Raw genomic sequence first — 21,517 nt, forward strand, 5'->3', positions numbered from 1 at the left:
ACAGAATTTCAAATCGATTCGAAATTATTCTGCATTGATCTCGAACAGTCATTTTTACAGATCTAGAAGAATGGCGGCGGAATCTATGTCGGAATCTACCGAAATGCCGGAAAATGTAGCAGTCTTTCAATTTACGAAAGTAACGTTTGCAGTTGAAGTTCTAGCAGACACAGTTTAAAATGTTCTGATATAACAGGGTATACACCGACTATGAATAAGCTTTCGTACAGCTCCCAGTTTGTGTTCAGAATCGCGAAAACAGATGATTGATTTGCGTTAGACGTGAAATGTAATTATCCACGAGCCTTGTTCTTATCTGTGCGCTAGGGAAGCAAATCATGTTTCATAGAGAGTTCTTATGTTGCGGGGATTCCGGGTGTCGATAGTGCTAGCTTCCGGGTAGTGTAGCCTATATTAAAAGGGCAATATTTCTTCTCTTCAAAATGGAATTATTGAAAAAGTTACCTTGCGACCGCTCACCGGTCCAACGAAACCTAGTTACCTCGAAATTTTCAGCTACAACGAAATGCGGAGAGGCCACTGACACATCCATTTCAATATTACTCCATCCATCGGATACACTGTTAGGGTGCAATAGCATCCAATCACGAAAAATCGTCATGTTTTTCTCTCAAAAACTAATGGTTGGTCTAGTTGAAGATGTTTTAGGTAACATTGTCTTTCTACGGAATTCTTCCAACTATAATTGTTAGTGCTCCCATCCTTCTTAAGCGACATATAGTCATTTCGCCGCTTTCGTGGTAAAGATTACTTCCATTCAGTCAGTCAATCAGTGATTTAGCCACATATTGATCTTGAGCTCGGCAGGCGTTCCCGACACCTGTACATTTACCAGCAACCGTTCGTACATCCGTACCAAAGTGTCAGCTCACTCTATTGGCTCTTTAATTTTGCCGAATAATTCGATTGGACTTTAATACAAATTTAACAACTACTACCCCAGCGGAAAGGCGGGCAACAAGATAAATGTAAAAAGTTATGGCGCCGGCCAGGCTAACAGCCTGTTCTGCTCTCTCTTCATTAATCTCAATGTAAAATTTGCAATACAGATAAAGCGTAGATATATTTTAGCTGTTTTTCTTCGGCACACGGTTGTCATAGAAGAAACACGGGACGGCCAGAGGGCGGGCGAAGTTTCCGTTTGACTCAGCAAAAATCGAAGGTGCTGTAGTCCTGGGTGGGGAAACGGAAGGGTCCAGGTGAAATGTAAAAATCGATGACCGTATTCGCACGCCCCAACCATTTTACCAATGCTGAGCATAGCGTCAAGTAGCTTCGGCTTCCGTTGTGGCTGCAGGCAATAATACGGCGGCGAGTACGACGACAACGGGAAACAGCTACCGTCCGAAGACGAGAAACAAATCGCACGTGGGCCGTAGAGCGTCCGCGCTAATCGCGTGAAGGATTGGTGTCTCGAAGAGGTAGCTGACATATAGTCGCAGACGTGAATGTTGAAAAACCGTAATTTTCTAAGAATCTATGTGCCTGTGAGGTTTGCGCGTGATGTATATGAGCGTTGAGGTCGTTCATTTGCCCTCGATTCGCACTCATCATATCTGGAAATTTATCGTAAATATCTCACTTAACTGTGTACAATACGCCAAGTCAGACAGGGATGCCCATCGATCAAATACTACCCCAAAAAAAAAAGAAAATGAGACAGAGTGACCGCGTTAAATAGAGCTATAGCAGCAACAGTAATAACACCCAGAGATTTGCCGTCATCTGGTGGCTGCCTTCATACGAGAAGTGTTCGTATCCAGTTACGTTTTAGATGGACAAACCCTCTACACGTACATAGATCTTCACATCGCATTAACAAAAAAAAATTAAAGCAAACAACATAGGCCAAATAAAAACATCCCGGAGCGAAACCCCCCGATGGGAACAGCGCGCTGAACGGGCGCATTAGCAGAGAACGCTCTGAAGTACGCGTTCTTTCATCCCGCACAAGTTCACAATAAATCGAAATATAAAGGAAAAACAATAACAACGATAAAATCGTATGTATTTCGGTCTTTGCACCCGTATAACTACTCCAGTACAAAAAAAAAACTATAGTAGCAGTATCAAGCATCGGCCGCAGCAAAGAATTTTCATTGGCTGGAATTAGATTACAGTGTGAATAAGCAGTGGTGCTGTCCAGCCGGGGAACCGCAGAACATTGTCAGCGAATATAAAGCTGGCATGGGTCTGCTCCAATCAACGATCACCCGACCCTGGCAAACCGGGAAAGCCAAAAGAAATACTAGGACACGATGACCCAGTTCTAGTCCATGGGTTTTGCAGCGGATAAAGCCAAGCAACGTTACAAGAAGACACAGACACACAGACGTTGATGACGTGCCCATTAAGTTAATTCCTTCCAATGGGGAAAGAACGAACTACTGTATAGAGATATAAACGATGCGTTTACCCATTGAATAGTCCATGGCCGTTTAAACTATGTGAAGTAGAACTGTTGTAACCTCAAGATAAAAGAAATCGAAGTACGAATTGAAGCGAAAAAGATAAGAGTGAAGTTATTCGATGCTATGCCATCGTCATGGCACTTGACAATTTAATGGTGACCGACAACATCAGCGTTTCAATTCGAAGAAATACGATTATTTTTTTAGCCGACGTTGCGTCCGACGCAGCCTGGCGTGGCCCCCGCCCAGGATACTGGCCCGACGTGGAGGCAAACACTTCGATTCAGATTATAAATGAAGAAGCACATGAGAATGAATAGAAAAAAAATCACTGGGGTTCCGCTTTCCTTCTGACACGAATCCCTTGCAAGTGTATAGTACCGCATATAATTAGTGAATTTTCCGATTTAATTTTTCTGGAAAACGGCCTTATCGCTACTAACTGGTGCGTCTTCTCTACGTGTAATACGAAGGCTAGCAGAGAAGCTACCTATGGTCAAAATAATCGGAAATATAAACGTATACGCGTGGTAGTTCGTCGTTGCGTAAACCGTCTCGGGAGAAAATTTCCGAGTCATCAAAAAAATTACGTTTAACAGCGAAAACATTTATAATCGGACTAACTCATGCTCGTTAACGCTGAACTTAATCAATTCGGTACCGATCGCTTCAAGTTTGAAAAGCCCTCTCCGTGAGGGCTGAAATTAGACTGCCTGTCTATTTCCGAAATAATGATAGCAGCTTCCCTGTACTTAGGATACTAGACCATATAATTGTAGTAGCGGAGGCATCGCTACCTGCTCCACGATATTTTTACTACCTCGTAAAGCCTGCAGCATTGCGCTACCGAGCAGAGGATCAATCGGTGGTATAAAAACGGACTAGGCAGGTTTCTTTTTGCTTGCTTTCCTTGACAGTCTCAAAGGACGCATCAAAAGTACCAAGTGACCTACCCGTTGCATCGCCTGGTTTGAACGGAGCTTTTCGAAGTCACGTAAGTGGCCAGTCTGGCTGGACATAGCACTGCTACATAGACAATAGAACATCAATTGAACACTTTAAAGGGACAGATTATGTCTATTTTATTAAGAAACCCACTGATGTCCTCTATGATCTCAAGCATATATTGATTCTATTTTATTTTTCCTATCATAGTAGCTACCGTTGATAGCATACTATGCACATATGAAAGACCAGACACATAATTATCTATAAATAAATGCATGTTGTTGCCGTCCTATTTTTAATACCCAATCCAAAGGTTGATCAAGAGCCTCGACAACGAAAAAAGACAAAAAATGTCATGGACAAACGTGGTTGAATGGCTAAAGGACAACCAGGCGTTCTTCAATCCGCCAATATGCAATAAGCAAATGCACGATGACGGAGTTCTCAGCGTATTCTTTGTTGGCGGTCCCAACCAAAGGGAAGACTATCACGTCGAACGAGGTAACTGCACTGATTTGCTTAGGCCGTTCGTATGAATGAAAACCCGTTTCGCCATATTTTCCATCTTATGCCTCGTCCTACATCGCAAATTTGTTTATTTGAAAATACAAGTGTCGTTGCTGGTCAAGGTGTAACTATCAGTTTTTACATACGAACCGTGTTCTAATTATTTTATCAACGCTTAGACGGTCTACTGCAGAACACGTTCGGGGAACATCTCAGCAAGCGATTTTTGCTAGCAACGGCCTTGAACAGGTATAAAAATCATACACCTATTGCATTGAAACACGTGCGTCATGATCGATAACCAACCATAGAGAACGTATTTTATAGCGGTAGTTTTCCGTAATCAGCAAAAGTGTCTATTGACGACAACAGCTCCATCTGGTGGCACCTAACAAGACGAAGAAGCTTGTGAAGGCAGCGGTGGCGATTCAGCAGCATTCAGTTAATGATCGGCTTCAGGTTCGTTACGCGAGAATTTGCCGAATCTGTTTTATGGTGATGAGCTGTTGCTACCTATCATTCACCGCCAAATTAGCCTCCACAGGCGAACCGAAACTACGGAAGGCACGACTTCAATGCGCAAGCGTACGACCAAACAACATAGTTTTCCTTTCCGTTCCTATACTGGACTCCCACAAGAAACACCCATTATAGAATACCGATGTCTATCGATGCTGATCATCATTTGCTGCCACGAAGACCATATGCGAACCTCGTCGGCAGGAGACTAAGCGTTAACGAGCAGCGAAAACACATGCATCAAAGCTCATTTGTTATAGTACGGGATACTATAATTATTTGTAAAGTTCTATGCGAAAAAAGCTTCCACTGTCTACATACGAGCGCGTTTCCGTAGCAGACCAATAATGAACGACTAAAATCTGCTGGTGCCATCCCACCCAGTGAATTTCTGTGTCTTCCGCTGACGCTTGATGTTATAGGGTCATAGTTAATCCGTCAACCTGTTCACATTTCAGATAAATAATGCTCGCTCTATTTGACGTTGCTACCCGTTAGAATTGTTATCGCGCCTGTATCAAGCAGCTGATCAATGTTACCCCTTGAGCTCACCTTCGGACGGACGGACGAACGAACGAACGAACGAACGACAAGACGTATAGATTTACGAACGCAGTTTTTTTTTTTTTTTTGTTGTTACTTCTATTGCTACTCCTGCTGCCGGCACGGCGTTTCACATCAGTGTCTTGTTTATGGAGATTTCAGCACGGACGATCGCGCGTCTTCGTTTTTTTGCAATTTTTTACCACCCAGCCAATACTGCTATCGCGACGTTTTCAAATTATTGCCGCCTCTCAACGTCCCTAATTTTTCGTTACGTTTCTTTCGTATTTAGTTAATTTGCATTCTAGTCCTTTCCGATAATGTTCCGACGAATAGCGGACAGAGTCACCCTTTGATTCGGGTTAGCATCTTTCCATGCATTCTGCCTCTTTCCGTTTTTCGTCCAGATTTCTATAGCTATGAGATGATACACCGTCGACAAATTATCACTACGTAGGGCCAAAGGCCCACACTGACACACATAGCCAATCAGGAGTGTATTTTCTGTACATAAGAATTCAGAAGACGTGTATTGTATTGCCGTGAACTAAGATACTGTAGTTACTGTGCCTCGTCTAACTTTAGAATAAACACTACAAATTGTAAAATGCAAACATGGCGGTCCACCAGCGACCCAATGGTTACGACCTGCCTAAATGTCTGAGCAGATATGCCACTGCCGGCGGTGCTGGTCAAATTCAATGTAATAGGTAATAAGCGTTGCCTGATTCACTGGTGAGACTTATGGCGATGTTTACCACAATATGTTGTGGCTGTTGTTGCTATTATTATTGTAGTTATTACAATGTTTTTATTATCTAAATTTTTTAGCATGATCTTATTTTTCCAGTTCCCCGTTCTTCTCAGTAATTGTGCGCACCTCAACAAAATGATGGGAAAGACAATTCGAGTTAAATGAAGAGTTATCGCAGAAAGGTTGAAGGTCTCTAGGCTTCGGCAGCGATTAACTTCTGCGCTATCGTAGCCCAGTTACAACCGTGCATAACCATAATGAACTAATAAACTATGACAAAAGAAATGAAAAACTTGTAGCGAAGCATGCGTAAAGCTACAGTATCTGTGATAGGTTAGGTATAGCTTCACGCTAATTTGCATGCGCTATGTTGGTCGGAATTAGTAGGAAAGAAGATGTTATTGAATGGAAATAATTTTCATCTCTGTATCAAGAAAGCTAACGTTTTCTTAAAATTTTCGCTGACTGCGGGCAATATATCCGACTTTTGTTTATGCAAAAGATATTCGAATCTTAAGGAAACAAGTTAGAAGAAAATGAAATCCGTGGTCTTGGACTAGTTGAGGAACTGAGGATTTGCAGCGGAATTGAACATCGTCGATTTTACAATAAGCACCCTTTGCTTTGGTGTACCTCTCACAAGGATCTATGCGTTTGTTATGAGCTTCTAATCGGCCGATTCGGACATTGCTTTTCAAGTCTGGAGAATTATCACGAAAATGTTAGGTAATATCAGAAAGTCCTAAAACGTTAGCTAGATAACATACGACGGCAAATTACTTCCACTATGTTTACGCTTTGTATGTTGTATCAACTTCAAGGAGAGGAACTGTTTTACCAATTAAAGGGAGACATGATACTCAAGGTTCGCGAACAAAACCGTTTTAAGGACATACACATTCGCGAGGGTGAGATATTTCTTTTGCCAGGAAAGATACCCCACTCTCCGCAAAGGTTTAGCGACACAATTGGGCTGGTTATTGAGAGAAGAAGACTCAAGGACGTCGAATATGACTGCCTAAGGTTAGTGGAGCCTGTCTTCGTGACGGTGCAGAAGTAACGTGTTTGCCTAGTAAACTTTGGGACATTTAAGAGAGGTAGGTACAGCATCAAGCGTTAGAAAGGACTAGCTATTTGAAATCGTGTTTCACTAAGCAGCGCGAGGCAAAAAACCTGAAACATTTATTTTAAGCAAGCGGTGCCTTGCGATAACGGGCAGGCAAAGTAGTGAGCCCATTGCTGGCGAATTTGCGGTTGTATGCATATACCCTTCATACCTGTCAAAAAATGCACTGCCGCGCAAGTAAATTTCGATAATCTAGATGCGGTAAATCTTGTTTTTCTGGGTTTGATAACGATTCTTCTATTCAGTCAGGGCTAAAAGACAGGGTTTTAATTTGTATTATTATAGTAATTCCTATATATAAGCTTGTTACTTATTTTGTTGGCCGATGTTAGCCGATTCTCTTATAATTTCGGTTTTCCTTGAGGTAATACGCTATTATGTTTAATGACACCTGAACACAGGTACTACGTAAAACCAGGTGAAGACCCAGAGGTCCTTTTTGAGAGGTGGTTCCACGTAACGGCTCTGGGCACCCAGCTCGTTTCTGTCATCAATGAGTTCATGGAATCGGAGGAACGAAAAACCGGAATACCCGGTCGGAAGTCTCGTCTTTGTGAACCCTACTTTGAGGACGACACCTCATTTCAGCTCGATACGCCAAAAAACATCACGAAGTTCATTTCGGTACGAAACCTATTAAATTTAGTAGAATAGGTATATGTTACATATCATAGTGATAGACCTGCAACAAACTATTTGTACTAACTAGCTAGGATCCTGAAAAAGCTAAATAGCTAATTTAATAGTAAATTTTAATATTTTTGACAGTTATTTGGTTGTTACAATTGAAGTAGCCACTCCTGAAGTACTATTGCTGAGATCGATTGTTCCGTGTCGTTGATCGCATCGATTTGTGCATATTAACTTCCTCGATACCTCGATACCGTTTGATCGATACCTTCAGGATAATGCACGTATATTGGGGGCACCTGGAGGCAACGTACTGGTCTATCCAACGTCGAAATATAAATTCCATGTCGAAGTTCTCGGCGACGGCAGCCATTGCAGAGAAGCGCCCAAAAACGGGGAAGCGTTCCTCTACCAACTGTCAGGTACTAAATGCAGCTTAATTTGCCCCAAAGTTAACTGGACAACCAGCATTTGTGAAGTTCTTGAGATGGTGAAAAAACTCCACTAAAATTTCTTTATAGATAGGACACAATGAGCCTCAGTAGCTTTTCGATGCAGCAAGAAACCATCAAACTATTGCATCTCTGAGTTAAAACTTGTCGCATATACAGATATGTTTGTTGCACAATGCGTTCCCAGGGAATGGATTATGCGAACACTCCATAGGCGAGAACATGATGTCCCAACAAAGCACTCTGCTCTTACAAGCGGCATCGTTCTGCAAAATCACTAATGAACCTTGTGCCAGAACCCTGTTTGTCCTTGTTAACATGCCTGAAACTGTGTTATTTCCGGCTTAATACGAGATCTTCGCATGAGATAACATGTAAGGTATATTCTTCGACAGCAAGATAATGGCACCGAGATAGAATTCTAGTTTACCGTCTGATTCTAACAGATGAATGTGCCCAAATAGCAAGAGAAAATTCTGCGAAGGGAACATTGTCTTATTTACGCTTGAGCAAGTGAAATAAAATTGAAAAAAAATTGTGCCATGATCTTAATTTCTATATGCACCGAGATCATTATGTATTCCGCCATTGCCTATTGTATCAGACTGAAACGTAATCTGCTCTTTTTTCTACCTTACTAGTCATATCATAGATATATTTTTTCAATATTAATACGGTACAGGCATAGTGGCATACAGGACTGTGACGGAATCATCAGCAATTACAGCAACCTATAATACAAATAAATCGAAAATTGTGACGATCCAATCACGTAGAATTTCGCCAGTCTAAAAGGTTTCCATGATTGATAACATTCACGTTGGGCCCGCTAAGGCTTTCTCTAATCTTCAACTGAAGTTCCCCACAAAAGGTTCCCCACCTCAGGCGCAGAAGTGAATTTGAAGGTGCTGACTGGTTCCATTTCAAAAGCCATCCCTATAACAATTTTCAACAACCCAGAAAATGCCCCGGTACCTAAATAATTATTCTTTGGTTTTAATTTGAATTTCATGATTTACTGGAGTTTCATTTCGTTCTGTTTCGTGTTCTGTGTTCGACCGCATTTTTCCTAGTATAACTTAGATTACATATCCTCATAAAACATAAATAAATAATAAAAACATTTTAGAAAAAGCTGATATAACAGAGGGGCTCAAAAAACCCCAATTACATTTAATTCGTATACACGAGCTCAAAGGCTTGGAGAGACTAAAGCTACGCATGACAGTCCCTTTTAACATATCTAACATATGATAATAACAAATCGGCATCTACACAAAATTATTGCACGCCATGCCTGATAAACCTGATGGAACAGATTAAGCGCGGTAAGGAGTTCCAAATACATCTGGTTTGGTAGTTCAGGGAATTCAGTATACAACTTCTGCGCTCTGCTGATTAAGCCAGCGACGTTTCTAAAAGGATTTCTAGAAGACTGACGGTTGTGGAAATCAGATTTCTTGCTTTGGTGTATGACAAAGGCGTACATTGATTTGCGTATCAGACAACGGATCCGTTGTATATATATATATATATATATATAATCATAAAACATGCTCATTAAAAGGGATTGGCGAATAGACCTATATAGACCCAACATAGTTTGAGTGGCTCTACGCTCAACCGTTGGTACCATATTTAAATGCTGAGCCTCTATATAGAGTATATAATTATCGATTTAAAAAGGTGCAGAAGCACGTATTAAGGAAATGTTTACCCTGATAATTAGATAAGATAGCAGTGCAAACATAGCATTTTGGGCATACTTCTAGGGAAAAATGAAACTGTTTTTCTCCAAATTTTAAGGTTTATAGATGAGCTGCAGTAACCATTTTAACAAGGTTGATTAAGTTGTTCGGTATATTGATGGCACATTGAAAACTATTCAAGATACATTCCTAAAATCATAGAGGTCCGCGTTCGAGGATGACTCGCGAATCTGGTTTAGGATGAGTGCCGTCATTGCCAAACCAGAAAGCCTGCAATCTGTTTCCACCGGACCCGGACAGAATATGATCATATACAGAATACATATAAATGGGCTTAGGACTCAAACTTATCAACTTTTACACGTTACTAAATGATCGTTCAAGATCGCATTAGCAAGGTATGTAATTAGAAACGCTTATGAAGTAAGACTTGTTTCTGCCTCCTTTCTAATGATTTAGGTTTGAAAGCAGACAAATTTCGTTTCACGCTGAAAAGGGTCAGCTGTCTGAGGCAACGATTAACAGCTGTACCGGACGTTAAACTAGAAACGTTCATTTTTATTTATTAACTAAGATTTCAATCTACCGTAAACGAGAGGAAAATAGTCATCACAGGAAACAACATTTTAAACGATACTGTGCGAGATGACATTAGATCCCTTTGCAACCCAAGTTAGGGCCACAAAGGAGGTATTTCCTTTACCGAAGTGGAGCCAAATTAGGTTGGAGAAAAGTTCCCGCGCCTTTTCTACTGACTAAAAACACCACACCTTTTACTCCAGTGACAATAAGTTATTAAGTTATGTATCTGCCGTCATGGTCACGACTTTATTCGTCTTTTTACTAAATGACTTTCAACGAACTTTTTATCAAAAGATAACAAGTTTCGCCTCGAAAAAGCGTGAAAAGGTTAGAAGGTGGTAGAAGGGCTGGAGAATATATAGGGTGCACTCAAACCCACCGTTTGAATTTCGGAAAGGCAGATTTGACGATGCTTGTTGTGTGTGGCCTTGTGCCGTTTTGTAAGAAAATAATTCAACGCTTCCTGTCGGATTTCTTTGTTTGATTAGTCTGATGGACCCGATACAATAAACGTCTTGTTTGTAGTAAGTAGTCCTCAGTGAATCAAACTTGTAGCAGTATTTCCAAATACAAAACATAAACTTTGTTGGATAAAGATCTGCACCTTGGCTTCTCGCTTAAGACCAGCCATTTTGACCTCTGGTTTATATAGACCTGCAAACACCACTTTTCATTACCGATAACAGCTCCGTGCAAAATTGGTCATTTTTTTGGATACCAGACCAGATATTGAGATGGAGCGTTAAGTCGCAATCCATTGTTGGGTTCAAGGACTTTATAAGATGGTGAAGCTCGGAATTGCTATGTGAACCCCAAATAACTAAAAGTGGCCAACGACAATCGTTCGCTTGAAGCCCAACTTTCAGCCGATTTGCCAATTTTTTTGTCGGCCGTCTTCTTTCAAATGTGCGTTCAGATGGCCGTCATTACACATAGGCGGTCGGCGAAGGTGGAGAGGCATCCTCTAGGCACTGAATACATTTTCTAGGCTTGGTAAACTCCTGTTGAGCAGACCTTTTAGAAATAGCGTTGTTATCGTACAGAAAGCAAATGTCCTACACTATTTCAACAGTGTTTCGGCCTTGATAAATAGTGCAGTGTAGAAACTTTCAATATGGAACAGTTTGTAAGAAATAAACATCAAGTGAAAAAACTAAGGTGCAAACGACAAAAACAGTATTGCGAGTTTCATAAACATTATATGCTGAGCTTCAATCTGACGTTTAACACATTTTTTTAACATTATCTATGAATTATCATCTACATAAAACCCCGTAGACTATCCAGCTGAAGCGATTAGACTAACATGCCTATGAATACATATGATAGATACATAAAACGAACATCCTAGCAACAGTGAAGGGCATTTGTCTTTGTACAGAGACCTACCTGATTCAGTGGGGACCAAACAATACGTTATTGCAACGTGATGCCCTTTATCACCTAGTTAGTGGTGTGAATCCCCTCACAGGTCCCGTCAGAACGTCCTGATCTTCCTGAAAACGCAGACAGAATCCATTCATACCTGAAAACACGCATGTTTCGTCCATTCTTCCAGTCAATAGAAAGCGTCGTAAATGCATATGCATCTTATATATAGCTGATGCAGCGCTGGCTTTTTATAAACTTCGAGATGTCAGAGTTCGGACGACGACGATTATCAGAGGTCCTAATACGATAATAACTATAATTAAGAGGGGTAAAAAGATTAACTTCATGATTCAGCTATTCCATTTCTTTACGCTCCCCAGCTAAACAGTTGGTCTGTAGAAGGTGATCGTTAAACAAGCCAGAAAAACTTGGCAAAAATCGATGTCACTGAGGTCCTAATAGCGGACTTCTGAAGCAAAGGCATCTTCACGAGACACAAATATCCGTTATATCTTTTTATCGAATTGAACTGTCTCCGCCTCTAAACTGGGACTGATCACCAATCAGCGATAGGCGACAACACTGAACCACCGATTAACTCTTTATTCCGTTTTGTACAATTGAGCTCGACTTACAAGATGAGTCGCCTCGAGCAACGTTAAAACCAGCGACAGCGACAATTGTACAAAAAAACTTTTATCAATTCAATTAAAGGCAATTAAAAAAAAACGTCACAGCATATATATTTTTACCGACAGCATATAGATAACCTATAGTTTTTCGTCCGATACTGTCGCAGAGCATCGCTCCGTACAACATATTCCATACACGACACGAAGGGTGTTGCTTTACGACTTGTTTTAGGCCTAGGTCACTTTAAATGTCCACACAAAAATGTTGCTACCGCACCACTACGAGTGATATAAATAGAACACCCAACAATCAACATGTGTACTTACATATACATTACTGGGTTTTCTCCAGGCTAAACTGGCTTCGTCAGTTAACAAAAATCTATATGATTATCTTTTATTTTAGGCACTTTCGCGCTCTTAGCATGCGCGCTTATTCGAATTTTTTTCATGTCCTTTTTACCTCATAAGATAGCTGTTGGCCGCCGTTATTGTAGCAACTATCTCGCATCCATTCTACATCCTGTATCCATGTATAAATGTACGTTATATACCCAATACATGCTATTTATCGCACCCCCGTTTTAGCTTTTTTCTTTTTCTAACATTCTTAAATTAGCGATTTTAGAGGCAAGCAAAAATACAACGGACGGAATGAAAGTCTGTTAAACAGAAAAAACCTGGGATAGGCATCGAATAAAAGAGGGGGGGGGGGGGAGGTTAGGCTGGGATCACACGTGAGAAGCAAACATGACCACGTACTTTGTGTCGTCGCTATTTGCTGAAGCCTCTTATGGCTACCGACATTGGCTGGCCAATTGAATCTATAGGACGGAAGGCTCGAAAACTCCTTTCTAGTCGAAGCACTGCCTCCGCTGCACTAGTTGGTTCTAGGTCTATGTCGATTGTCTACTGATATTCCTGCCTGTGTAACTCGATAAAATATTGGCCATAGAGCAAAAGTAACTCTGCTCACACAACGCAGGCCTAACAGAGTCACGTCATCGGGAAATAAACAAAGATTTTGGTGCTGATGATACTGCCCTAAGACAGAGTAATAGAAATTCATATTATACATATATATGCCTGAGGTGACGTTCTAAACGTACGAGAACGTGCTTGTGATACAAGCATACCGATTAACTAATCCAAGTTTTTTGTTTAATACATGGCAGAGTTAGCCACGACGGAGATTATCGGCAACATTTGCAGATAATTTGCAAGTTGTTTTCCTTATCCTTGACTCCTTTCGTAGGCATTGTGTGCTGTATGATAAATAAAATAATAAATAGATTACAATACCAGTACGGTCGAACCGATCATATCATGGTAAATATGAGGCCTTTCTTCCATCGTGTACGTTACTTTGATTTTTCCAGTTCTCCATTAAAAAAGAAAAAAAGCTTCGAAGTTAGTCTATCCTCGGTCCTATAGCTCTATTTATAAACCTACGCGGTATGGAAAGGTTAAAATCATTTGGTCCACAACAAGTAACAGTAACGGCTGTTAGTTAACTAATTACGCGTTAAGTCATTTTCCATTGTAAAATTGAGCGACATTACGAGATGCCGTCATTTTGCCTAGCTCGTATTGGCAATTCTGTTGGCCTCATCTTTTCGTTCATCTGCAACATCAAAATCGCCGCTGAATTCCGTCTGGGTGACGCCAAAAATAAACAGCCCAAATGAAAAATCAAGTAAAATTCAATATCGAAAAAACCGCAGAAGGCACGACAAGAAAAAATGTCACTTAATTTCTAGCATCGCCAAATCTTATTTCACTTTGTTCCTAAATTCAAAATCGACACTAGACAAAAAGCGGCTTGGTATTCCATTCAGTATTTCTGTTCTTCTATATATATATATATATATATTTTCGGATTTTCGGATCATTCACGTTTCACCGTTTTCAGTACCTCGTGCATTGCTTCTATGAACTATATATACATCCATCCACATTCACAAAATTTTACGTCCCCGTCGTCTCCATTTAGAAGATACACAGATGTGCTCTTCCAAGTTTCTATTGGAAATGAAATTTTCTAATGTTTCCAACGGTATACCCTTTGTGTCATCGAATTCCCGCTGCTACAATACTGGCAATAGCTCATCTGATCGTTGCATGCGGAATTGTCGTGGTACGCGTTTAGGCAATAGACGCATCGAACCGCTTTCGGCCCATCTTTCGGGCCCAGCTCTTTTTCCCGTCCAGCCCCCTCATACTTTCTGCAAACCGTAAATAAACAGGAGATACAAAGACACGTACGCATCACGCGTAATTCAATTACAATGTCCATACGATGTGACTGGCGCTGGAGAAACGTTTGACGCTGGAACGGGCCGCTCCAGCGTTAAATCGATGTGGCTGTTCCTTTTGACGCCAAAGATGTAGCAAATAAAAAGATTAAAATGTTCAGTTGCATCAGGCAACATTTCGCAATATTGCATTTCGCTTATAAACATAAAAAGGGAACAGACATACAAATTGTATAAATAAATATCATCGTCGCACACCGGCATGAATCACAAGTAAATATGGGTGTCCATACGCGCACGTCGCTACCGCTAATAAACAAACAAGCCCCATTTACGGCCGAACCCTGTTTAGGCGTCGTTTGTTTCCTTCTCCGAATGCGCGCCTGCCGGCGCCAAAATGCTAAAAAATCACGCCCCTCTCTTTCTTTCTACCTTTAGTTTTCCTTTCTAGACAGCGGCTGGCTGGGAAAAAACAGTGAATGATACAAATAATTCGCGCGCGTCCCGCAAGCTCTTGCAATCGCTGCTTGAAACTGTCCATGTCCAAGGGTACAACAACGCAACGTTAGGAGCACACAAAGGCCAAATCAGGAATATATGGTGGACGTTTACAGTGCAATGAGTTTTGTGTTCGTGATTTTCTGGCCAAACGCAGTATTCCATAAGCGAGAATTTACTCGTATATATATATATAAACAGGCCATTTATACGAGAATATACATACATATAGCGCTGGGATTCCTTTAACAGTCTGACAACATGTCCTGAAAACGAAGGCACTTTAAAAGTTTGTCATACCGTTTAAGTTTACTAGTAGTCATCATTAAGACTAGATAACAGATTCTGAGATTTGTCCTTCGTTAAACGAAAACGATTTTTTCGGCATTTCAGCACCAAAACCTTTCATTTATGTGACGGCATTGACATCTTAACAATGGCGCTTTATTAGACTCTGTCTTAAGGCATTAATAATGCACTGAAAAAGCGTGACATTTTTTTGATATGGCAGGTCTATGCCGATTTTTCTTTATTACAGAGCCTGTTTAAAACAGGGGTTTAAACGATGAACGTAACAAACTTCAGAGTTATTGCCCAGAGACTATCGATAAGTAAAGAACGCACCATCTAATAGAACAACTTCCATAGGCATAGTATTTTGCAGAGTCACGTTTACAAATTCATAGGTGATAAATGCCTGCTCGTTTATAAAGATGGTGCGCGAAACGTCTAAAATGGTTTCTTAATAATTTGTGAATTAGGAAACCATACGACGCCACGAACAGGGCTAGATTTGGGTTTTGGCTGACGGTTCATAGCATGATCAATGGATGACCTACACATAATAATAATAATACAACGATAAATCCTACCAATTCGGACGGTAAAATCAACTTATCCAATTGATATATTCGTTTAAAGCAAGTCACTTCCAAACCCTCAAGGCAATCTTCAGTGGCAACGTAAATAGGTATGAGCACTGCGCCTCTGCATGACCTTCAAGTAAGTATCTAAAATTTAAGAATTTTTAAATCCCTTCATATTCGCAAGCCGAAACCATCTTCGTTACTATTTCTTAGTTTTATTCTAAAATCAGTTTTTCTAAGCAGACCTATGAAATCTGCTATTTCGAATAGAATCGGATTGGCGCTTTATCCCTATCGATTTTCGTAGCTCCATTCCCACCAAAAGGCCTCTCTCGACAGTATCATCGTCACCCGCCTACGCAATTACCGGCCAAGAACGATGATATTCTGTCTAACGTCGGCTCTCCTGATTTTCCATTGTTTTGCAAAATTCTATCCTCGGCAAATCTGTCTGAACGTCCCGTTCATCTGCGAACCAACTGGCAACAGTGACATGATGGAAGGTTAGCGGACTAGCGGTCGTACTGCGGCGGGTAACCTCAAACTTGGTGCGTGTCTGGATGCTCAAAGAAGGAAGAAACTGACGACGATGCCGACAATAATAATCTTGGTAATATAGAGACGGTCACCTCTGTAATAGGCCGCGGAGATAGTCTTCTCTAGCTTCCTTAAATCTACGGGAACCCCCTTAGGTACTTTGACATAGGCTAAAATGCCTATGGCGTCATTCCGTGCGTATTAATATCACGCACTTGCGTATACGCATCATTGGCCTGTCTTATGAGAGGTGTGTATAAGAATACCGATGATTTAGTTGAGTATGTACACAGGCGCCACATTCCAATCTATTTGGGACCAAGTTAAAAAATCCCTCTTCTAGGTACGATCACCAGCACTATCAATACGGTTCTTCATGGTCTTGAATGGATTTTCGTCGACGAAACCTAGGATAGAAGTTCAGGTAATAGCAAGCAGTCCTAGGTAGACAGTGTCTATTTAACACCGTGGTAGAGCGACTGCTATGGAACAGGTCCACAGGATGATACGGACCTGGAGATAGCCTTAAAGAGTCAACACAGACCAACGTAGAATCCGAAGTTTCCGTGTCGTCTTACGTCTTCTACTGTGTATTCACAATAGTTCTCATAGATACCAATGCTCAGATACACAACGATCGATAGCATGGCGAGCCGATAGAGAAAATACGAATATCCTAAGCAAACTTTGCGCGACATCTCAGCCCAGCGAAGGCATCATCATCGGCATCGAAAGACAAAATCACGAAACGGTCTTCAGCCCGCTCTGTCCCTTCAACCTTTTTACTAAAGCGTAATACATATATACGAATAGACCGTGTCAGAATACTCGCTTGAAGTGCTGTCGATACGTCTTTACTACAGTTGCACACAAAGGTGAAGCTTAGCTTTAGCAAAAACTTTATCGAGAATGTACGCTAAACGGTATAGCATCGATGGCCTACGAGACGAAAACGGGACAAGAACAGGCCCCCGGTAACAACAATAGTAACTGGTGCAGTACCAATTCGGTTTCTGCGTGCATTATTTCTTTCCGCGAAATACGGAGCGACACCGAGTAAAAGCATAGACACTGCCAAATGTAACCACGAGTTTCTCGGCACAATGGCTATACTATGGGAATATTGGCGTAGGCGCCTGATTAGGCTACGAGGATGTCATCTACGAACTTCTACGCTGTCCGATTTCTTTGATTAGCTTGACATGATGAAGTCCCCAGCAAGGCCAACGGACCCAGTCCATGAGATCAAGGAAAAATTATAGAAATTGCTTTTCACCTTGATTTTAATAGCCAATTAGATGGCGTGGCCGTACCCGTTTATAGCGTTTATTTAGAAAGCAGGTCGTATCAACCTCTTATCGAAATCAACGACGAAAGCGCCCAGATCCGTGATCTCTGGATTAGGCGAATCATTGGATGGATCATTATAAGTTGTCCTGGGGGAACATATGCAATGAGCGCGGGTCTATTTGAATGCACACACATCTTATTGAACACAACAGTCCTCTTGACAGGTAGAGACAATAGCAGTAAAGCGGCCGCCATGAACAAAGGTATAAACGAAAAATGGCGCCGTAGAGATTCTACATGAATTGTCTGTGTGTTTTTGGGTGTGACATTCACTTCAACTTATGTCACCTTCTATTTTGACACTTCTATTTTTGCCATTTTTTAGTTTAAACGCGCAAGGAAATGTAAAATGATGTTATTAATTCACATTTCTTCAGAACTGAATACAAAATCAATAAGAATAGGGAAATACCTCTTGCGTGTCCAAGCTGTAGCCAGAGGGGACGTTTGTAATACGAAAGCGCCTATTGACTTAGATATATACTTAACATTATTTTGGTGTATATTTGCCCATAGATTATCTCCGTTATGCGTTTTCTTAAATTGAACAAATATAGGTATATTTATGGTTTCTAATTAAGAAAGTGCTACTGTAAAAACTGGCACCTGTTGAAGTTATGTTTATCTATCCAATGTTAGCTATCCTGCAGTGGTTTTTTTTCCCCGCTTGTTTAAGACCTTGACATATTAACGACATTAACAGATATCGTGCCTCCAGAATATACTCGCTGTAGAGTCCACGGTTAGTCGGCGCTTGTGACTGACCTTCAAGGTCAAACTCGTAGACCTGCGTGAGCTATCCTCGGTGGGAATTGTCTTTTCTCGATAACCAATCGTTTCTATCCCTTTATCTCGGAAGCGGTTTTTCTTAAAATGTAATAGAATAATAAATCTAATCGCAGATACAAGTTTTCGATCTAGTATGCAGATATTCGCTTTTCTATAGGGTAAATGAGGAAAAAGTCACTCGGTACGTGCCTCTTTGCACCCACGAAGAAGATAGTCGATAGCATCGGTAGCAATAGATGTCAGTCAAACACGACCAGCATCTCATTGAGTATACAGCAGCGTTTTTTCTTTCGAACTTTATGGCAAGTGAATGAAATTTTAGTACTAAGGCTTGCTTAAACCCTTGTAGTTAAGAGAGCGTCGACATTACGTGCGGCAATGGTCAGCCTAATTGACCCGGCCTGGTCGTTCCTCGTACAAACAACGTGTTGCTAGTGAAAAAGGTGTACAGTTTGAGCGAGTGATTTCTACCTTCTACTTCGATCAATGAAACATCGTACCTCAAACAAATGTTTCCTTTGTTTACTGTTTAATGTATACACTCGTAAGTTTAGTGTTCGCAGAATCCTTCTCATCTGGATTCATCAACCCACGTAATATCCTTTCCACTCAGCTGAGTCGTCTGACCCACATTTCTCAGAGGCGACCAGTGACTGGCTGGCCGTATGGCCAGCGGTCTGCACCTTCAATGTCGATATTGTTTTTTTTCGAAACAACGCATTGGATAGTCTACGGCAAACTCACCACTTGCACGAACGGTCAAAGTGCCGTCAATACGTATTACAATTTGACTGTTTTACAGGAAATAACACCGATCACTGGAGCTAGACAAATGAACGTGCGAAAAGGGTACTAACATTGTAGATATCGGAGAAAAAAAATAATAATAATAAATAACGATATGTATTAGCGAGAAAATGGTTAGCGTCGACTTAATAGCTTATAGACTAATGATAACCACTAGAAAGGCTTTGGTTGTCTGAAGCCATTAAACATGCCATTATATAAGGAACGGTATTATTATTTTGGTTCAAAGTTCACCAAATGCCACAATGAAAACGCTGTTCATTGAATCAGTGCCTACAAATAGATATATGCGTGTGGCTGTCGAGCGAATGAGACGTTAAAGGGTCGTCGTTGTGGGATAGATATAGACATTGGATCTATTTAGTTTAACTCGACTCATAGGTATCTGGCCAAACAGGTCTCTAGAAATACCTTTAACAGTAAGTTAAACTGCGGACGAACAAGCAAGAAAGCATATATATTTGTGAGTTAATATGGGCTACATCCTTATGGGCCCCTAGCGATGGGTTAAGCAATCAGCGTCTTCGTACACTGCTGCAATGATTTGCATCGATAATACGAGGATACGCAAAAGGAAATCGGAAACTTGCATCCGGGTTGTTTTGGCGACGTCACCCCAAAAACAACGGCTCCGGGATGCTACTTGAAGTTGTCCGATACCTTTTTCAGCATTCTGATGATAATGATCAGCAGAAGAAAAACATGCAGGCTTCAAAAAGCCACTGACGTTGTCGCATCCGGGGCAATCCTCCGCATGATTTTGAGTGTCCCTTCTTCGAAACAACGTACAGAAGAAAACGTTATTGGGAAATGACTTGACGGGTGACCAGCGAACTGGCGCTGATAATTAAATACTTACAAAGACAATATATTATGGCTCATGAGAATACTGATAGTGTCTGGAAATAACAACCGATCTGAGTTTTAGAATGAGTTCGTGTTAAAGAACACGACACCTTAATGAACAGTCAATCAAGCTATATATATATATATAGTGCTTTTGTATTCTGTTGTACCGCTACAGAGTATACATTTACATACAATGTAATAACAACAATATTAATTATTCGTGCGTTTGTAAAAAAAAAAAAACTGATTTATGATGCTATCTATTGTACGGTCCACAGTAATGGAAAGTGTTATGAATAAAAGAAAGTTTAATAAAGTCAAATAATGTACTGATTCAGGGTTATTTAATCAAAAAGGTGACCAAATATTAAGAGAATGCTCGCAGGAACAGCCGAAATCAACTATCTATTTATGTTCCATCTAACATATTGTCGTAAAATGGCCATATAGAGAAAAAGACATGTTGAACTTTTAATAGCAGCTTTGGTAGCACTACGCATCGTTCTAACTAACTGCCTAATCAATCCTATTTCCTCATATATAATGTTAGCAAAGATCTTCCTTATGGACATGACCCCATAGACTTTTCCATAGACAGCCATTGTACTATACTGATCCAGTTTCTATGCATTATAATACCAATAAATGATGCCCAATGTATGACGACAACGACGACGACTTTAACTAGGAGGCTTACTACACCCGCAAAATATCTCTTTGATAAATCAGCTTCTAGTAATTCAAAGAGGGTAGCTTTTCGCTATGAAGAATATCAAGAGTTTTCTTCTTTAATCGTCACAATTAAATCGCAGCTTATATCAAATAGCTGGGCTATCTCTAAATTCATCGAAAAATTTCGGGTTCACCATCTTTTACCACTGATCCAGCCTCTTGGGATAGATTCTCTGTTTCCACCTATGTATGATACACTATAGAAGTGTTTTTTAAGCGAATTTCGAACGATATATTGAGTGTACTATTATGTATGGGAAAAAAATATTAGTATTGGTCAATGGCAACTGACAGGTGTTTAAAAAAGCGTCTTATTAATTAGGGTCTGCACGCGCGCGAACGCTCCGGAACATTATTGGCATGGTAGCTCTTTACATCCAGGAACCACTACGCGTTCCAACTGCCGCTCAGAGACTCACTGTTGACAAACCAGGTTAAATCTCGAGGATGAACTTGCCAGTGCACTCACTATCTGATTCGCCACTTAATAGCAAATAGCTATTATTGTCGAAGAAACACAAACGCACATACAAGTTGAACGAAACGAACTATTTAAACTTCCTGCTACGATTAACTTTCACGTGTAACACCCCAATCAGCTGCCCCCCACTGGAAATCCGTTAAAACCA

At 40.7% G+C, this 21,517-nt stretch overlaps 1 protein-coding gene and 1 long non-coding RNA gene across 2 annotated transcripts in view; one reads left to right on the plus strand and one right to left on the minus strand.

The window, feature by feature from the left end:
* LOC111268068 (uncharacterized) overlaps positions 1-21,492 on the minus strand; it is a 32,622-nt gene extending 11,130 nt beyond the window's left edge. The window contains exons 1-2 of the long non-coding RNA XR_002684983.1: positions 21,181-21,492; positions 11,592-11,698 (exon numbers count right to left, since the gene is read on the minus strand). This is a non-coding gene — a long non-coding RNA (uncharacterized LOC111268068). The remainder of the gene's footprint in view (positions 1-11,591; positions 11,699-21,180) is intronic.
* Positions 3,287-8,451, plus strand: LOC111268067 (3-hydroxyanthranilate 3,4-dioxygenase). Its single transcript, XM_022846792.2, has 6 exons — positions 3,287-3,426; positions 3,694-3,881; positions 6,525-6,726; positions 7,231-7,453; positions 7,734-7,881; positions 8,099-8,451. The coding sequence occupies exons 2-6, from the start codon at positions 3,731-3,733 to the stop codon at positions 8,257-8,259; spliced, it is 885 nt and encodes a 294-aa protein (XP_022702527.1). The 5' UTR covers positions 3,287-3,426; positions 3,694-3,730; the 3' UTR covers positions 8,260-8,451.
* Positions 21,493-21,517: the final 25 nt, after the last annotated feature.

Source organism: Varroa jacobsoni, unplaced genomic scaffold (assembly GCF_002532875.2).
Source record: "Varroa jacobsoni isolate VJ856 unplaced genomic scaffold, vjacob_1.0 scaffold_1253, whole genome shotgun sequence".
NCBI lineage: Eukaryota > Metazoa > Arthropoda > Arachnida > Mesostigmata > Varroidae > Varroa > Varroa jacobsoni.

Coding starts and splice junctions, on each gene's coding strand:
- LOC111268067 (XM_022846792.2), top strand. CDS start 3,731: ATGTCATGGACAAACGTGGTTGAATGGCTAAAGGACAACCAGGCGTTC. Junction 7,454..7,733: donor ACATCACGAAGTTCATTTCG/GTACGAAACCTA, acceptor CGATACCTTCAG/GATAATGCACGTATATTGGG. Junction 7,882..8,098: donor GTTCCTCTACCAACTGTCAG/GTACTAAATGCA, acceptor ATGCGTTCCCAG/GGAATGGATTATGCGAACAC.